We start from the raw sequence: 18,375 nt of genomic DNA on the forward strand, positions 1-18,375 counted from the left end.
TTGCCTGCGTGGTATAAATTCTCATTGTTGCTATTCAGGCACCATCTCAGTGGTGATTTGTGGTGAGGTTGCACAGCCTAGTTCAGCACGTTTGCCTGGCAGCTTCACTAAATAGAAGTTTCCAAGAAAAGCAAAGCTGGCAGCCTCTTGATCTGCCATCAGAATAATCCCCATCCCATGCACCAGGTGCTCAGCAGCACACTCTAAACTATTGTTTTTACCCCTCTTTGCTCTGCCCTGGTGAGGCCCCATCTAGAGAACTGGGTCCAGTTCTAGGCTCCCCAGTTCATGAAGGACAAGGAGCTGCTGCAGAGAGTCCAGCACAGGGCACTGAGATGCTGAGGGGACTGGAGCATCTGCCTGTGAGGAGAGGCTGGGAGAGCTGGGGCTGCTCAGCTGGAGAGGAGGAGCCTGAGGGGGGATCTGATCAGTGCTGATCAATATCTCCAGGGGGTGTCAGGAGGATGGGGCCAGACTCTTCTCAGGGGTGTCCAGGGACAGGACAAGGGGCAATGGGCACAAACTGGAGCACAGGAGGGTCAAGTTAAACATAAAGAAGAACTTCTTGACTGTGAGGGTGACAGAGCCCTGGGACAGGCTGCCCAGAGAGGATGGGGAGTCTCCTTCTCTGGAGACATTCCAAGCCCACCTGGCTGTTCCTGTGGGATCTGCTCTAGGGGATCCTGCTCTGGCAGGGGGTTGGACTAGATAAATTTTCAGGGTCTCTTCCAACCCCCACCACTCTGTGATCCTATGAAATATTCTTCTGCCCCATTTTGTGGTGGTTTCAGTTCAGGCAATGACCCCACGTCTCGTTTGAACAGGAGGCGATGCAGTGCGTGGAGGAGCTGAGTGCCCAGAACCTGCTGCCTGTTTTTGTGCGAGTGGGAGTGGAGTCCACCCTGGAGAGGAGTCAGATCACCAGGGATCACATGGGCCAGTTATTACACCAGTTGGTGCAGTCAGGAAAGCTGAGCAAGCAGGATTTCTTCAAGGGGTTTGTATTCCGATACGTTTCTTGAGGCTTCATTGCAAATGATTAAGTTTTTGTTGGAGAGGAATGATTCCCCAGCTTGCTTTGCTGTCCTGCCTTCCTCACACACCCCTTTGGAAGGAGCATTTTTGTCTGGGTGTATTAATAAGTAAGATGATTATTGTAATATATTGTTAAGTGTTTCAGATGCTTTAGTGAATGTAAATATATTCATAATTATATGTTAATTTCTCTCTGATAGTTGTGTATTTAAATGTGCGTGTTTAGGTTTCTGGTTTGTGATGCATTTGCCTTTTGGCAAATCACTGAATGTGATTAAAAGAGGAGGGAGAAGACAAAGATCTTCACGTGGCCCCATTGCCTGGAAGCTGTGTAGCCTGAAGTCCTGTGTGTCCACAGAGCCACAGCCACACTCCTGCTGGTGAAACAGGCTTTGTCCACACGTTGTCATGTTCAGGACAACTCAGCTTTAAGGAGTGGACATGTCCTGGAGGGGCTGAGGAGGAGAACATGCCACGGGTTAGACCTTGCTCAGAAGATCTGAATTTCAGCTGCTGGTTCATCTCAGCTCTCTGGGTTTTGTGTTCCCAGCCTAGAGTTGAACTGGTGTCCAGTTGTAAAAGGATCCGTGTTCCCAGGGAGGCCCATACACTGCTCAGCCCTTGCTGGGGCTGAGAGCAGGGTGATTAGAAGAGGGATGACCATGAAAAGCAGCCAGTGAGTGGGCAGCTGGAATAATGCTTCCAGATACTGAGTTCCTGGGTACTTGGCCTCATCTTGCTGCTTTTATTGAAATCACATCTCATGGTGCCAGTGGTGATCTCCCTGCTCCCGTGCCTGCCGGTGAATTCCATCGTGCTGCGATCCAGTGGCCCACAGAGAAGGTTTAGGCAGCCTGAGCTCAGAATCATATGGAACAGCAGTAAAAATACATCTGTCCACAGGGAGTGCACACTTGTCTGTGTCCACAGCCACTGCTGGTCAAAACAACTTGTTTGAAGTGACACGTTTCCATAATGGATTGTCATGAAAGCCGTTCCTGGGGTGTGGATAAGTGGCTGTGATGCCAAATAAGTAGAACCTTGATGAAACAGTGGGACGTGTGGTCTGAATGTGGCATAAGCAAAGTGAAACAGCTACTGAAGATGTTGAAAAGGCAAGTGATGTTCAGTGGGCACACGAGCAGAGCACTGAAAACCACAGTACTTATTGTGACAACACAAATTACTGGGTAATTAGGGGTTATGGGATGAGTGATGGTCACAGGGCAAGGCTGGAGAAATACACAACAGGAAACCTGTTTCTGGCAGAAATGCCTGGACTCACCCAGGTAGCAGAGGATGTCAAGAACAAAGCAAAGAGTTTGAAGCTCAAGAGGAAAATGTGCATTGATAGCCACTAAACTGGAGCCCAGAATTTTCAAGGTTTTCAGGGAAAAATGAATCATGATGAAAACTGGCAGGAGAACCAGAAAAGTGGTCATCTTGTACCGGGCATGGGAAGTGAAGCCACCTGCAAGGCTTTTGTTGGGAAGAAGAGTTTTGAGTGATTCTGGAAACTGTATCCAATGCTGGGGATGAATTACAGTTTTGTAATTTTCTGTTCTGGATGAAACCTGCTCTCTGGTGTACTGAGCTTTTTTCTTGTGTAATTTTACATATTTGCAAACATTTTGCCAGTTTCCTTACCTTTGGACTTCTGTTATTATTAATCCCCCTCCTGTAAATGTTTGTCTTGTCTACTTACAAGAAAGCTCCATTTATTAGATGCTTTGTATTTATAGACAAAAATGCTTATTTTTACAAGTTTTACTAGTTAGCAGATTATTTGCTACTGGGATATAAGAATTACTGTAAAGGGAGCATTCCTTGATCTATCTGCTGGCTTTACAGAAGGCAATGCCTTTTCCATATATTCTCCATGTTACTCCTCAGAGAAATTCCCTCCTGGCTAAAGCATTGAAAGCACAAGATGCACAAGAAGCAAAAAATAGCTTTTTTGTTACCTTTGTGATTTTGTCCCTTTCTCGTCCCCTTCTTGTCCTCTCTCTCTTCTGTAACAAAGGATTTTTGAAGTGCAGATTAGCTCCAGTGAAAGTCTCAAATTAAATTATATGGAACACTTAACATTTTTCTTTCCTTTTCCTAAAGTTTTTCAGATACCTTGGAGATGGCAGACGACATGGCTATAGATATACCCCATATTTGGTTGTACCTAGCTGAGTTGGTGACCCCCATGTTAAAAGAAGGAGGAATCTCTATGAGAGAACTTATACAGTAAGCAAAGCTGCTTTATTCCAGTGTTGGTCGTGCTGAGCTCCCTGCCTGGCTGGGCTGTAGTATTTTCACAGTGTGGTTCCCATCATCAGATAAAAGATGAGCAGTGTTAGAGGCTCAGCTTCTCATGCAGGTTGATAAAAGGCTTGGGTGGAAGCTGGGGTGAGAAGGGAGCTCATGGCTCTGTAGATGCCCTTCAGGGGTGGAAGTTTTATCCCTAAATCTACTTCAATCCTGTTGGTTTCAGCTGAGATAAAAAATACCCCAGTGTTGTACAGGTGGAGTTTGTTTGAGAGCACGTTGGGGCTCAGGGAATAGGATTTGAAGGGTGTGAGGTATCACATGGGAGCCTTTCTGTCTTGGGGTGTAACGGCTGCCACCTGGGCATTGCCTGGCTGGACCCAACACCCTGCCGGCCAGACTGGGAGCTGCTTCCAGGAGCAGAGTTTCTGGGGAGGGACTTCGAACAAGTTCATGTAGTGATGGGACAAGAACAAATGGATTAAAACTGGAAGAGGGAGTTTTAGGTTAGATATTAGGAAGAAATTCTTCCCTGTGAGGGTGGTGAGACCCTGGCCCAGGTTGCCCAGAGAAGCTGTGGCTGCCCCATCCCTGGCAGTGTTGAAGGGCAGGTTGGATGGGGCTTGGAGCAGCCTGGGCTGGTGGGAGGTGTCCCTGCCCATGCAGGGGGGGTGGAACTAGATGATCTTTAAGGTCCTTTCCAACCCGGACCATTTTATGATATAATATGAACTAGAAGTAAGTGATCTCTAATAAGTTACACAGGTACAACTGATTTAAATGTAAATCAGGGCCTGAACTGCACCCCTGAAGTCTGTTTTATCAGCAGTGCCAGCTAGATCAAACCCCTCATCCCCAGCAGAAATGAAAGGTGATTTCCCACCTCAGTTTGATCACAACCTTGCATTCCAAATTCAAATTATGAGGAAAAATATCTGGTTTTCTTTCATTCTAGAGAATTTAGCAAACCTTTGCTTCCTGTGGGAAGAGCCGGCGTCTTGCTTGCTGAAATCTTGCACCTTCTATGCAAACAAATGGTAAGTGTCCAGAGGCACCATCTGTAGGGAGGAGCTGGATACAGCCAGGACATGTTGATGCATGAAACCTGCACATTTCCCACAGGAAGATATTTAGGGATGGCCCAACCAGTCCAGATAACTTAGGAAACCTGCCTCTTCATCCCCACTTTCAAACCAAACCTTAGGGGGTTCCAAAAAGTTAACTTTTTTCTTTCTCATCACTTTTCCCTTTTGCAGGTACCTTTGTACCTGGCTTCTTCCAGAAGCTAAAGTGCTGAAATACCACAAGAGGGACATTCTCAAGGTATTTCTGGGCTGACCAGAAGCAGCAAGTGCCGGAAACCTTGCGAGAGAGCTGTTCTTGCAGACCAGAGAGGTTCTGAGGGTTGGGATAAGCTTCAGATGGCTTCTCCAACTTCTGGAGGCTTATCCAAACTAAACCTGCCAACTCTTTCAGATTCACCCATCACTAGGGGTAGTGACACCTTTTCACCCTGTAACTTTGAGAGCTCTCTGACACATTTCACAGTTGTGTGTCCCAGCAGTTTGGTGGATTTGCTATAACTGTCTCCATTTTTTGTCTTTCTTTTTTTGTTTTGTTTTTCTCAGCTAAATACTGCACTTTGGGAAGTGTCTATTTTCAACTTTGTAAAAATCCCTCACTTGCCTTTTGTTGGGGTTTTTTTTTGTGGTTATTGTTTTTTAAAGCATACCTTCAAATAAGGTTGAATGTTCCAGGAGCATTTCAGTCTAGCAGTGCAAGCAGTGACTTTATTTATTTTAGTGTTACGCTTGTTTGGACGGTCAACTCCTATTTCTGTTTCTCTGTTCTGTGAAGGAAAAGCTGCTGTGCTCTGGGGTTTGAAGCACAGCCTTGGGTTTCTCTTGCTGCTTTCTAATCTAATCTCATCCAGGCCAGCATTTGGACTTGGGTGTTTCCATATATCAATCATTTAATTCAGATCCTGATGAACTGTAGCAGGAACTATGCACAATTAGCTCATAATGTTCTGTTCACACAACTTGTAATCTGCTTTGTAAACTAAAACTTAGGCTGCTTGTATCAGTGCTTAACTTGGCAACGCAGCAATCTCCCTCGTGCAGGTGCTAGAAGGTAAAGGTTTTGGCAAAGCTTTGGGGTGAAAAGAGCTGGTTGTTACTTGTATTTTTTTATTCTTGTCAGGATTGTATATTGTGCCATCTTAGGCAGGACACAGAAGGGTCATCATGACATTAGAGGATGCAGGAGGTTGAGCTGTATGTGCCCCTTTTCTCCAGGTTTGCAGTAAATTCTAGGAACTGAAGAGTGAGCTTGGTGTTGGGTACCTGAATTTGAGGCTTGATCTCTGCAGAGAAAACAGCCATGACAATCCTCATTTTCTCAGAGTAGCTCATTTGCTGGTACCTTAATGTCAAGGCAGGGGGAGGATGAGTCACGGAGTAAGTTAATGACAGAGTCAGGAGAAAAATCAAAGTCATCCAAGTGCCAGCTCCGTGTCACAGCCATGGGAAACTGCCTCGTTCAGGTGTGTCACTTCTGTAGGTAATCCTGGGCTGAAGTTGTTGCAAACCCCACATGTCACCTTATGCCTTGTCTATGACCCATCACCGTGGCGTTTGACCACTTGGCAAGATGTGTATACCTGTGGCAGGATTGCATACATGATTCCTCTTGCACGGGATTTCCAGACGTTCTCACCTCATTGCTGGGCATCTTGTTTGGTGGCTGAATGGTTCTTTATTTCTCCTGACACAGCTGCACCACTCCAGCTTGTGTGAGCTCCCCTGCTTGTCTCTCATATCTTTAACATCAACAAATTGTTTGTATTTTAGAGCCATAAGAAAGTGGGAGCCTTATGGAGGGAGTCTGGCCTCAGTTGGAAGGACTACTTACCCGAAGGGGAGGAGGTACATACCTTTCTCATGGAACAAGTGAGTTTGGAACAAGCATCTGCTTAATTAATGATTTGGCACCCTGGTTTTTGGCCTCAGGTCCAGTTTGTTCATTCTCTTCTGTCCCATTCTTATGTGTAGTTGGTTTGGGATGGGGGTGAAGTGTCTGCCTCACCAAGCTGAGGTTAGATGATTTCAGCAGCTCCCTTCTGCAGCACCAGGACAACTGGCTGGTCCCCTCCAATCCCAGGCACACACCTCAGCTGGCTTCCTCTAGGAAACCTCTTTCTCCAACCAGGAGGAATGAACTCAAGAATGAGTTTTGCAGTGAGGACAGACCATCTGCAGAAGGGCCAGAGTAAATGGCAGCAATCATGCCTTCACCCCAAATTGTTTTACGATCCAGTGGGGTTTCTCATCCAGGAGGAGCCAGGCTGGCTGGAGTGCACCTTGCAGCTCTTGCTGGTTGTGCTTCTAAGGATGGAAGAAGCTTGAGATCTCCCTTTGGAACTCCAAGTGATCCATTGCCCTGCTTTAGCACTTAGGAAGTGCTGTGCTGCAGGAAATGAAATGGTTTACCAAGGCCTGGGGCTTAGGGACTGTGGAGCCTCTGTCACATTTTGCAGTGAGTTTGGGGTCTGAGCTGCAGTTCCCTTGAGCCAGTGCCAGCTCTGGTAATTGCATTCCAGCTCCCTGTCGTTTGAGTTGAGCAACATGCACTTGATTTTGTGCAGGGCTGGAACTGTTCTGAGATGCCTGCTTGTCTTTACTGGATGATGTAGTTCCCATGTGTTTGTAAAATGCTTTATAATCTTTGGAACAGAGAAAGGATATAAATCCTTGTAATGATAACTTAGCAGTTGAAAGATGCCAGAAAGCAGAGTGAAGTGTAGCTCACTGCCTCAGTTTGGTGTAATTCAGCCTAGGAAAGAATATTTAACTAATTCTCCTCATCACGTCTCATGTTGCAGAAGTTGGACTTCACGGAGTCTGACTGTTCCAGTTCCTCAGAAGCACTTTCAGAGAAAGAACTCTCTGCAGAAGAGCTGAGCAAGCAGCTAGAAAAACTCATTGTTGAGGACAAGGCGAATGATGAACAAATCTTTGACTGGGTAGAGGTACAAAGACTGTTTTCACCCTCCCTGAACACAGTTTAACCACTTTCTAAATATTTTGTCATCTCAAGGAGCATCTCTGTAGGCTCCTCCCCAGGCATAGGACATGAAACTCATTAGGTCTGTGTAACCAACACTTTCAAAGAATGAAAAGCTAAAATTAAATCAGTCAGTTATTTTCATAGCAAGCTTTAGGAGCAAGAATTTGAGCCATGTTACCTTACAGCTGTGTAACTTGCCTTTTAAATCCTGTACACACTTCAACAGCACTGCTGGTGGCTACCCAGTGCATTTTGGAGAAGACTCTGCTACATTCTTTGTTTGCAAAATACTGGATAAAAGCTGCTCAGGGCTTTTTGCAACATGACCTGCCAAATTCCCCCTGCCGTGTTGCAGAAACATCCTGGGCAGTGGCTGGGAGCAGGTGTGCCTTTCCCAGTCTGTTGGACCAGTAACCCTAGCAGAAAATAAAATGTAAAAAAGAGTAGAAAAAAGAAAAAAAAGCCCTATCAACCTGGTGATTTTTTGCCTCTGGCTCCTCTTTTCAGCCAGGTATTTAATCTAGTGTCTGAAATTATACCCAAGCTGATTAATTTAGATCTTGTGCTTAGAGCTAAATTCTGGTCAGCTTCATCTCAGTTATTTCTATAGCTGGAGCAGTGTGTTGCAAATGACATTTTTTTGCTGTCATCAGAGAAGTCAAGAGTGGAATTAAAATCTGAGGGACACCCACGGGCTCTTTGTAGTCTTGGACAAGTTACAGAGCCATTCTCTGAGTTTCTTCTACAAAGCAAACAAATCTCCACCCAAGGAGTGTGCTTTAAAATGTGTTGTAAAAGCCTCAAAGTCTTAGAAAATGTGTCAGGGTGTTGTAACAGCCAAGTGGTGTTGGCTTGGGGTGTTCCTCAAGACCATTGACTAGTGGTGGGAGTAGCTGAAGGAGCTCAGTGATTACACGAGAACTCTTGTTGCATGTTGTCAGATCTGAGCGAGGTTCAGGAAGCCACTGGGAAAGCTGGGAAGGGGGAACTGCTGCTTCTGCTGAACTTGGACTTGCTGCCAAGTGGAGTCGTGGTATTGGGAGACAGTTGCTCTCACACAATGGAGTATTTTTAACTGGTCCATTTACTCTTTCAGGCTAATCTAGATGAAAGCCAGATGAGTTCACCTACATTCCTTAGAGCTTTAATGACAGCAGTTTGTAAAGCAGCTATTATAGGTGAGTAACTTGCAGTGTCAGCACCACACAAACCAAATGGGCAAAGAATTATTTTATATCTTTCAGTTTTATATCAGTTTTCCCTCCCCACAGGCTGCTTGTTGTGGTTTTTTTTCTTTCACACACTGAGACTTTTGCACCAAATTGAATTCTAGTGCTCGAGAGCAGACTGTCTGCTCTCCTGGGACAGCCAGACACTTGGCTGCTTGTAACAGAGTCATCAGGGTTGGAAGGCACCACTGGAGATCATCTAGTCCAACCCCCTTCCAGAGCAGGATGCCCTAGAGCAGATCCCACAGGAACAGGTCCAGATGGGTTTGGAATGTCTCCAGGGATGGAGACTCCACAGTTCTCTCAGCAGCCTGTCCCAGGGCTCTGTTTTTCCTTATGTTTAACTTGACCCTCCTGTGCTCTAGTTTATGCCCATTGCCCCTTGTCCTGTCCCTGGGCACCCCTGAGAAGAGTCTGGCCCATCCTCCTGACACCCCCTGGAGATATTGATCAGCACTGATCAGATCAGATCCCCCCCCAGGCTCCTCCTCTCCAGCTGAGCAGCCCCAGCTCTCCCAGCCTTTCCTCCCAGGCAGATGCTCCAGTCCCCTCAGCATCTCAGTGCCCTGTGCTGGACTCTCTGCAGCAGCTCCTTGTCCTTCATGAACTGGGGAGCCCAGAGCTGGACCCAGTGCTCCAGATGTGGCCTCACCAGAGCAAAGCAGAGGTGCAGCGGAGCCTCCCTTGACCTTCTGGCCACACTCTTGATGCCTGCCAGGAGGCCATTGGCCTTTGTGGCCATCAGGGCACATTACTGGCTCATGGTCAGTTGTGGTGTTCCTGAGGCCCTGCTGTGTCCTGGTGACCTTGCCTGAGCAGATGTTTCAGATGACTCTGAGTAGTGCCAGTTGTTCATTCCTCTGTTGGAGGTGAACATGCACCAGGCGTGATTAAGATAATCAGCATTTCCACTCCTGGGTCAGCAAGCAGCCTGGCTGCTCTCCCATCGCAGAGCGCCATGAGGGGGTTGGAGTGTGGGCTGCAGGAGAGGAGCCTGCACCTCTGCCTGCTTCATGGGTTTGTGTCCAAAGTTGCACTTTTGGAAAGATGGTTTATGTGGATTGTTTGAATATACAGCAGTCGGCTGGGAATGGAGGGAAGGGTGGGTTCCCAAGTCAGACTCGTGAGCCTCAGACCCTCAGGGGGGCTTGAATAAAGTGCTGCAGCCAGAAACATCTGGTCACTTCTTTTTGTTTTCTTTAACTTTACTGTTGGCATCTGGCAAGGCAAAGCATTGCACTTGGAAAGCACCCGGGTCTGCTCTTAGCTGTAAGAGTCACGCCTGGGGGAGAGAATGGTCTGAACTTCATCCTGTTGGGAGGGGAAAGACAGCCCAGCTCCTTCCTTCTCCCTGAGAACAGAACCTTTCTGATGCCACCTAGTGTTAGTGGTGAAATGACTCGGGGTTTGATTGCAATTGTTTAAGTGTTTCCTGATGTGTATCAGGAACATCTTCTGTTTTATGTTTTGACCTTGTCTCTAACTGGGGATTGTTTTTTCCTTTTGTTTCCAAAACACCACTTAATTGTATTGTATGGTCTACTTAAAAGCTGCTGAATAATTTATCCATGTTGCTGATGGACTTCGAATATTTACTTTTTATATATTGCTGTTTTTCTATGTCCTACACATCTAATGATTCTTGATATTTTTAGGGAAAAAAAGTAGATACTAGAAACCTGTATATCTGAAATTTTATCCCTAGCCTTTGTATGCACTTTGAACGTCCAGATGTCTACGGAAACACAATGGTCTGCCCTGCACAGTAAGGTGGGGGTTCTTCTGCATGTGTCAGCAGGCTGGTTAGGGCCAGGGTCACTGGTTGAATTTGGACAACTGGAAGAACCAAGACTTCCATAAAAAGCTGCTGATCAGAAATACTTTCTGTTATTTTTCATCCTCTTTTTTCTCCATGCTAATCTGTGGTTTCTACTTGAATAAATAAAGGTGGTAAAAGACCCACTCCTGCTGCCCTCTGCCAAAGCTGACCCTGTTCTCTTCTCTTCCCTCAGCGGACTCTTCCAGCTTCCGTGTGGACACGGCTGTTATCAAGCAGAGGGTGCCCATCTTGCTCAAGTACCTGGACTCAGACACGGAGAAGGAACTACAAGCACTTTATGCACTACAAGCATCAATAGTAAAACTTGATCAGCCTCCTAGTAAGTGTTGACTCTGCACTCCCTTTGAACCCTGACAGTGTAAGGAAAGGCTGTTTCTGCGAGAGGAAAGAGCAGTGGTAGAGGCTGGGAGAGGATGTGCTTTTCCTTACCTCTGCACGTAGCAGATGAGAGAAAACAGCCCCCAGGGGTTTCTGCTTGCCCACATTCTGGCTTGTAGAGAGCAGTGCAGGTCCTCAAAGGATTGATGCTGGCTCCTTTTGTGGTTGCTGCTGTAAGCAGCTGTGCAGAAGGAAGGACAAACCTCTGTTTGATGAAAAGAGAGGGAGAAAAATGAGCAGTAAAAAACAGTCTGAGTTTACAGCACCTGGACACTTCAGAGCAGCAAGTGTTGTAGTTACATTGCTGCACCATGGATGTCTGGGGACTTGGAGGGAATAAAGTGAGTTGGACAACTTTCCGGAGGCACTGTAGAAAACCTGTTGGAAAAAAGGTGAGGGAGTTGCCAAAGAAATAGGGATTACTGGGGAGGCTGCAGCACAAAGTCAGGGTATCCAAAACCACTGAACTTCATCATCCTAAGCTTTAAGGCACTGGGCCTTCGTTATCCCTGCTGCTGAGCCATGATAAATCAGGTGCTGGAGCTGCCAGGTCGTGTGGTTCAGCCAGAGAAGAGTGAGCTGCTGTGAGTTCTGTTTGCAAGCTAATCCCTAGAGAATACATTCCCACAGCTGCTTTTCTGGCTTTCCCTTTTCTGCAGAGCAGGACAAGGAGCATTGGAGGGATCTGTTTTCCCTCTCAGCTGTGTGTACCCAGCCAGGAAGCAATAACTGGCTAGAGAAAAGGAGACTCAGGGGAGACCTTCTCACTCTCTCCAACTACCTGAAGGGAGGTTGTAGTCAGGTGGGGCCTGGGCTCTTCTCTCAGGCATTCAGTCGCAGGACAAGAGGGCCTGGCCTGAAGCTGCTCCAGGAGGTTTAGGTTGGATATTAGGAAGCACTTTCTCTTGGAAAGGATGATCAGCCACTGGAAGGGACTGCCCAGGGAAGTGGTGGAGGCACCATCCCTGGAGGTGTTCGAGGCAAGGCTGGATGTGGCACTTACTGCCATGGTCTGGCTGATGTGGTGGTGTCAGGTCATAGGCTGGACTTGCTGATCTCAGGGGTCTTTTCCAGCCTCAGTGATTCTGTGAGCTCAGAAACAGACCTTCCTTCTACTTGTGTCTGCGTCGCGTGCTTTGAAGGCTAATCCCCTTATCCGTAGCCGTGTCTTTGTCCGCTGACTGAAACCACCCAGAACTAACAGCTGTTCTCTCTCCTTATTCCATGATCACAGATTTGTTGCGGATGTTTTTTGATTGCCTGTATGACGAGGAGGTAATATCAGAGGATGCCTTCTACAAGTGGGAAAGCAGCAAGGACCCAGCGGAGCAGAACGGGAAAGGAGTAGCGCTAAAATCTGTCACGGCGTTCTTCACCTGGCTCCGGGAGGCCGAAGAGGAGTCGGAGGATAATTAAAACTTAAAATACAGAGGAAAAAAAAAAAAAAAAAAAAGAAAAAGAAAAAAAAAAAGGAGGAAAAAAAAATTAAAAAAAAAAAAAAGAAACAGTTTAAGTATTTTTTTAAAGAGTTTCACATCTTCGCCAATCACAGTGCAGCAAGGCCAAGTCTCGCGCGGCCCCCCCCTTCCCCCACACATGCACGCGTGGGAGAGGTGAAAACTAGGTGATCACAGAGGAGGAAAAACAAAAAGGTACTTGAAAAAAAAAAAAAAAAAGTTTAAACTTCAAACCTGAGGGCGGGAGCACCAAAACCAAAACACATGTATTATTTATAGAAAATATTTTCCGTTTTAATCTTTTTTTTTTCTTTTTAAACGAGGACTCGCACGTCCAGGAACACGAGGCGGAACGAATCTGTTGAGCGGGAAGCAGAATAAACAAAAAGTGGGGAACCTTTTAATTTATTCTTTTAAGGACTGCAAATGCCAGTGTAATTTTTAAATTTGCAGTTTCTGTAAACAAATTGTATAATAGAACAAAAGCAGAGAAATAAATTTCCCTCCCCTTCATATGCACCTCAGTTCTGTTTCGAAGCATGATAAATAAGGCAAAACTTAACAAGGGGGCTGGGGTGAGCTAGATGAGGACAAGATCAGTTTGGTTTGGGGTTGTTTTTTTTTTTTTTATAATTGTCATCAGATTTTTCTGCCTGCCTCTCAGCTTGCTTCAGAAATTAAAAAAGAAAAAGAAAAATAGTAATCAAAACATACAGAACCTTGGAACGGAAGGAAATGGATTTGAGGAAACCGCTGCAGACCAGAGTGCTCAGAGAATAACTCACTGAAACCAGTGCTACCCCGGGGGAAAAAAAAAGAAAACAAAACAAAAGTACTAGTGATACTTTCAGAACCTATAGAGCAACTTTAAGGCTTGTAAATACATAGAACAAATATTTAAAAAAAAAAAAAAGAGAGAAAAAAGAAAAAAACAGAAATTGACTCAATACTATTTCTTTTCACTTTCAAAATATAAAGAACAAAATAAAGACAAACATTGCAAGTTTAAAAGAAAGTAAAGCGACTTCTCCTTTGACAGCTGCTGAATGTGGGCACCAGTTCTGAGGGGTGCTGGTTTCCTTTTCGTTGTGTAGATCCTCGGTTCCAAATTGTGTACATATAGTGTGTGTATGTATGTGTGTCTACCAAAAAAAGAGGGGTGAGAGCAATTGTTGTTTTTATAAAAAAAAGGGGGGGTTGCTGACTGGGAGCCCTTTTCTGCAGAGAACTTCCTGGTGGATGAGCAGCAGGCTGGACTGCTGTACCATGTGGGTATATTTGGTTCTTCCAGCTGGGAGACAGTCTCGGGGCAGGTGAGACCCCATCCCAGCTTGGTTTTTCCAGCCGTGGTGTGTCTCATGTGACTTGGATCAGCAGTGATCATCCTGGGGACTTGGGACCCTGGTAGGTCACAGCAGCTGGAGAAGCAGCAGCTCTTCACCATGGCCCTGCACCCACTGCCCTTCGCGCCCACGCGGTGCCTCGCTGTGCCTGAGGAACCTGAAGACCCAGATGTGTGAAAAGGAACTCCTGCAGGAGTCAAGAGGAGGAACATGTTCTGCGATGCCCATCCCATCCCATGATGGTGTCAGGTCCACATGCAGCCTGGGTACAGATCAGCAGTGGTCACTTTGCAGCGCAATTGTGTTCCCTAGGTGCTCCAAGAGACCTCAGCTGTGCTCTGGTACTGCCCAGTCCTCCAAACTGAGCTGCTGTTGAGGACCTTGAGTCTCTTCTGCATCTCTTCAACAACCAAAGATGACCTGCTGGCTCTCACTGTGAAGAGGCATCTACCATCATGCAGTCTGCAAAGTGTGTGAAGCCCTAAAAATGTAGTTTGGGAACTGTGGTCCATGGACCGTGAGTAACCGTGTGGAGCAGTTGCTGGTGGCTTGGGTAGCACCAGCTGCTCACATGATGCTGTCTGTCTCTTTCCAGCTGCTAAATCACTTCTTTTTTTTAAGAAAAAAAAAACACACACACAAAAAAACAAAAACAAGGAAAAAATACAAATACATTAAATACTTTTCTAATCTTCCTTTTACATGTAACCAATTGCTGTACTTGCATAAGGATGTTGTTTGATCACCAAGGGGAAGGGAGGAGGATGCCGGGTCGTGGCTGGAGAGGAGGTGTCCACAAGATGCTTTCCCTGTTCCTGTGTTCCCTGCCATGAATCCCAGCTAGAGAATCTATGGCCTAAAATACCAGAGCATTGTTTGGGTTTTGGTTTTTTTTTAGTAAAAATAAAACACTTTTCTCTGATGTTTTGTTAAAAAAAAAAAAGGAAAAAAAAACAATTCTCACCTTTACTATATGCATATGTATGTATGTGCTTGTGTGACAGCAGCAGCTCTGCAGCTGCCTCCTGGCCCAGTGGTTCAGAGATGTCCAAGGGACTCATCCACATGGAAACCCCCCACGCAGTGGGTCTCAAGATGTGTTTGTTAAACTTCTGTGGAAGGTCATGTGGTGCTCTACTCCCAAAAGTCTTTTTTCAGCCAGAACATGAGCAGGTGATGGTTTGTAGCAGCTCAGGAGTTGAATTAAATGGATGCACGTTTGGATGTAACGAGGCCAAATACTCACCAAGTTGGTGTGTGGACCTGAGGAATGTCCCCTTGGGAAGGGCAGTGCCTGGCCCTGCTGGGAATGTGAGGGTCCTGCAAGGACTGCGATTTATTTATGGACAGCCTGCAAGCAGTAGGGCAGAAACTGCTCTAGAGCCTTGGAAAAGCCCTATGTGTAGGTGTGTCAGGGCACGGAAATTTGTTTGGGGAGCTTGAAGCTTTAGGCTGAAAGAGTTGGAAAACCACTGGCTGGAGGGAATGGGAATGGTGGGTGTCTGAGTAAAGACGGAAAAGTCATTCCCCTCTTTGTTTGAGCCCTTTAATGTGAAATGTTCCAGGGGGGCATTTTTCTGAAGCTAGATCAATCTAAGCTGCATGTGGAGAGCTTTGAGCAGCATGAGACCTTGAGGTCTCCAGTTGTGGGTGTGTTCCCTTCAGGTTCAGTGTCCTACAAATGTGACCACAAGGAGTGTATGACGCCAGTCTTGGACCAAAACTGCTTCCTCTGCTGCCTGTGTGCTGTTTGCCATGGGGTGCTTGCTTACCTGCACCCCACCAAGGTGAGGTTGCTTTTCAGTTGCCTTCTAGATCAGCACAGCTTTGCAGGCAGTTGTGGATCCTCAGGATGTGGCCTGCAGTCCCAGAAGTCTGCTCCTGAAGGGTGTTCAAATACAAAAAGCTCAGAGGTAATGAGACAGAAAAGGGGATCATTAATTAAAAGAAGTTCCCATGGGAATATGATTTGTAGGAGCTTCATTTTACTTGAAGAGAGGTGAGCGAGCCATGGTTAGCTCCTAACAGCACTACAAAGCAGGGAGGACAGCAAATTTCCCCCAAGAATACTAAAGGTTTGAGTGTGTTGGGGTTGTTTTTCTTCCCATTCTTGGTCTTGTGAGGCCTTTAGACACATCATCTGGACAGGCTCCTGAACACGGCAGGGAGCTAATGCAGCTCAGCAGGAAAGAGGGACATTAAAAGCCATTTCCACTGCTGGGGGCCCTCGTGCTGGGGCTGTGCACTGTTAACAGTCGAAGGCAAGGAGGAGCAGGTGCATGGCTTACATCCCCACTTACTGCTGAAAATGTCCCCAAACCTGAAGAAGTCAAATGGAAAATTTCCAGGCCAGGTGTCTGCCCAAGGCTGGTTTCTTTCTAGGAAAGTGTTTTCAGAAATGGATCAGCCCTTTCTGTGAATGTGGTCAGAGAACACGCTGGTACCAGAGACTGTGCTCTGGCTGTCTTGACATGTTCAGGCTTTAACCTTATCTTCTCAAGAAGCCTTGGATCCAGGAGCAGATGCTGGTGCACGGAAAAAACTCTTTTGCCCAGGAGTAGCACTCTGGTGCAGGAGCTGGTGGCCAGAGGCTGTGTGGCAGGAGAGGCTGGGGAGAATTGACTTCTCTGCAGAGATGGTTTTTGGTGTGCACAAGGCAAGTTTAAGCCAACAGTGACTTAGACTGGTCATTCCTGTGACCCCAAGAGCTTTTGGTTCCAACCCTATAGACTGTTTTTTTCTGTTAAAGGGTAAATGGCCTCTGAAAGTCCCATTCGTTCACTGAGCATCCCAAAAAATGTTTTAAACCAGTTGCAGATGTTGCCATCTTGTTGCCAGAAAGGTGGCTGTGATGATTCCTGCTGTGCTTCCTTCCAGCTTGTCACTTTTACAGATGAGGGGACCTGAAGCTGGTTGCCCTGTCAGAAGCATTCACTGTAGAGCAGAAAAGCTGTCACAGCCATGGCCCTGGCACTGCTCACTTGAGGTGCTTTGCAGATGTGAGAGTTTAACTTTGGAGGCAGCAAACTCAAAATCAGACACTGATGCCCTTGGATCCAACACCCTTGGTCTCCAAGCACTGAACTGCCTGTAGGCACGTTGGCTGTTGGCGGCAGGTGGGTGTGTGGTGGTGGGGAGATGTTGCATGGTAGGAGTTTGGTCAGTGCTGCTGTGCTATGTGGGGCTGGAGCTGTTGGTAGATGTTCGGGCTGGCAAGGGCTCTGAGCTCCTGCTTTCTGGAGTCGGTCTGGCAGGGAGAGCTTGGTCTTTCGGCTCCTTGGAAGAAGTTTGCTCTCTGCTGCTCCCTGATCCAAGGCCAATGGAGCAGCATCTCCAGCCAAGCAGCATCAGCAGGAGTATGAGTTCTTCACACACCGCTTTCTTCTTGATAAGGTGCCAACCCAGAGGCTTGCATGAGATGCTGTGTGCTGATACAAACTCCAAGCAACAGTTTGATGTGGCCTGGGGGCAATGTGCAAGCTGCAACAAGCATAGGATGAAGCCTGAGGATGAGGAGGCTTCAGCCCAGAGGGTCCTACTTGGCTGCCCTTCTCCCAGCCTGGCTCTGTGGATGGATAACCAGTTTCAGGAAAGACATGATGATGGGCATGCAACGGCACCTACAGGTTGATTACCCCAGTTGGTTGTCAGCAGAGTGACTGAATCCTTGCTGATCTCTGAGGAAACAGAACTCAAGGTTGTCTACCCCTGTGTTTTTCAATGTGATCCACTTGCCACCTTCCAGTAACCATTGTGGAGCTGTGGCCTGCTGAAGTAACTCCTGCTTATTAAGATGCTGCTCTACAGATGCCCAGTTGTGATGTATGGAGAGCTTTGATCACGTAGCACCCACTTCTATTCCTCGTTTCCAGCTGCAAAATTGAGCTGAAATGGTGACAGAAATAAACCAGCTCCCGCTCCATTCAGCCCTTTCCAAAGGGGAGTTAGTCCAATGGCACAGTTGCAGTCCCAGCTGCAGGGATGGTTGTGCTGTGGTTGCAAATCAGAAAGGGGAGAGGAAGCCTGGGGAAGGCAATTGATGCTTGAAGTTAGAAAATCTTGGTATTACTGAGCAAGCAGAGAGGTGGGTGAGGGCTGGCTCCTGCAGGCCCGTCACAGCCCCCTGCAGGGCTTAACAGCAGATGTTGTCACCAAGCAGAGTTGTACTAAGCTTGCAGGGTACAGAGCATGAATGTGGAGCCGAGCAAGATTAGATGTGTTTTATCACAGAGCTGCAGAAATACTGGAAGGGAGCTGAAAAGATCATCTCAGCACATGCAGCATTACCTTCAGGTCTCACCCACAATGGAAAATCCATCATTTCAGTGTTGTAGAATGAGCTGCTGTGAAATAAAGCCTGGTGCAAATTCTCTGTTTCATTAAAGAGGGCCTAAAGTGAATGACCTGTCAGTCCTGTTTGTGTATGAGCGTGCTGAGAAACCATGACCTGCACCAAAAGCAGCTGGCCTGAGAAGGGAGCAGGCACTGCCTCTTCAGCACTGCAGGGCTGCGCTGAAGTGAATTCTGCATGAGCTGATGGTGGTGGGCACAGCGTGCAGCTCTGTTCCCCTGCTGCACAGCCCTGCTCTGGGTGTGTCAGTGCACCCTGATTATCAAAAGCAAGGAATTTCACATGCCTTCTCTCCAAAACTGGGTGGGTTGAGTGTTCTACCCATCCTCCAAGGAATTACATCTGATTCTTCTGGTCTCCTGCAGCATCACAAGGTGGATATTTTTATCAGGAGCTTGTTCTGTGGCTGAAACATCTC

The 18,375-nt window shown here is 46.8% G+C and overlaps 1 protein-coding gene across 14 annotated transcripts in view; it reads left to right on the plus strand.

The window, feature by feature from the left end:
- The window catches only part of EIF4G3 (eukaryotic translation initiation factor 4 gamma 3), a 152,682-nt gene extending 139,906 nt beyond the window's left edge, over positions 1 to 12,776 (plus strand). For all 14 annotated transcript variants that reach the window (XM_051637339.1, XM_051637340.1, XM_051637342.1 and 11 more), the window contains 8 exons: positions 825 to 997; positions 3,145 to 3,270; positions 4,247 to 4,328; positions 6,144 to 6,242; positions 7,175 to 7,321; positions 8,456 to 8,537; positions 10,601 to 10,747; positions 12,041 to 12,776. In XM_051637339.1, coding sequence (XP_051493299.1) covers positions 825 to 997; positions 3,145 to 3,270; positions 4,247 to 4,328; positions 6,144 to 6,242; positions 7,175 to 7,321; positions 8,456 to 8,537; positions 10,601 to 10,747; positions 12,041 to 12,222 — 1,038 coding nt within the window. In that variant the 3' untranslated portion in view covers positions 12,223 to 12,776. The remainder of the gene's footprint in view (positions 1 to 824; positions 998 to 3,144; positions 3,271 to 4,246; positions 4,329 to 6,143; positions 6,243 to 7,174; positions 7,322 to 8,455; positions 8,538 to 10,600; positions 10,748 to 12,040) is intronic.
- The last annotated feature ends 5,599 nt before the right edge of the window (positions 12,777 to 18,375 follow it).

This window comes from Apus apus, chromosome 20, assembly GCF_020740795.1.
Source record: "Apus apus isolate bApuApu2 chromosome 20, bApuApu2.pri.cur, whole genome shotgun sequence".
Classification (NCBI taxonomy): domain Eukaryota; kingdom Metazoa; phylum Chordata; class Aves; order Apodiformes; family Apodidae; genus Apus; species Apus apus.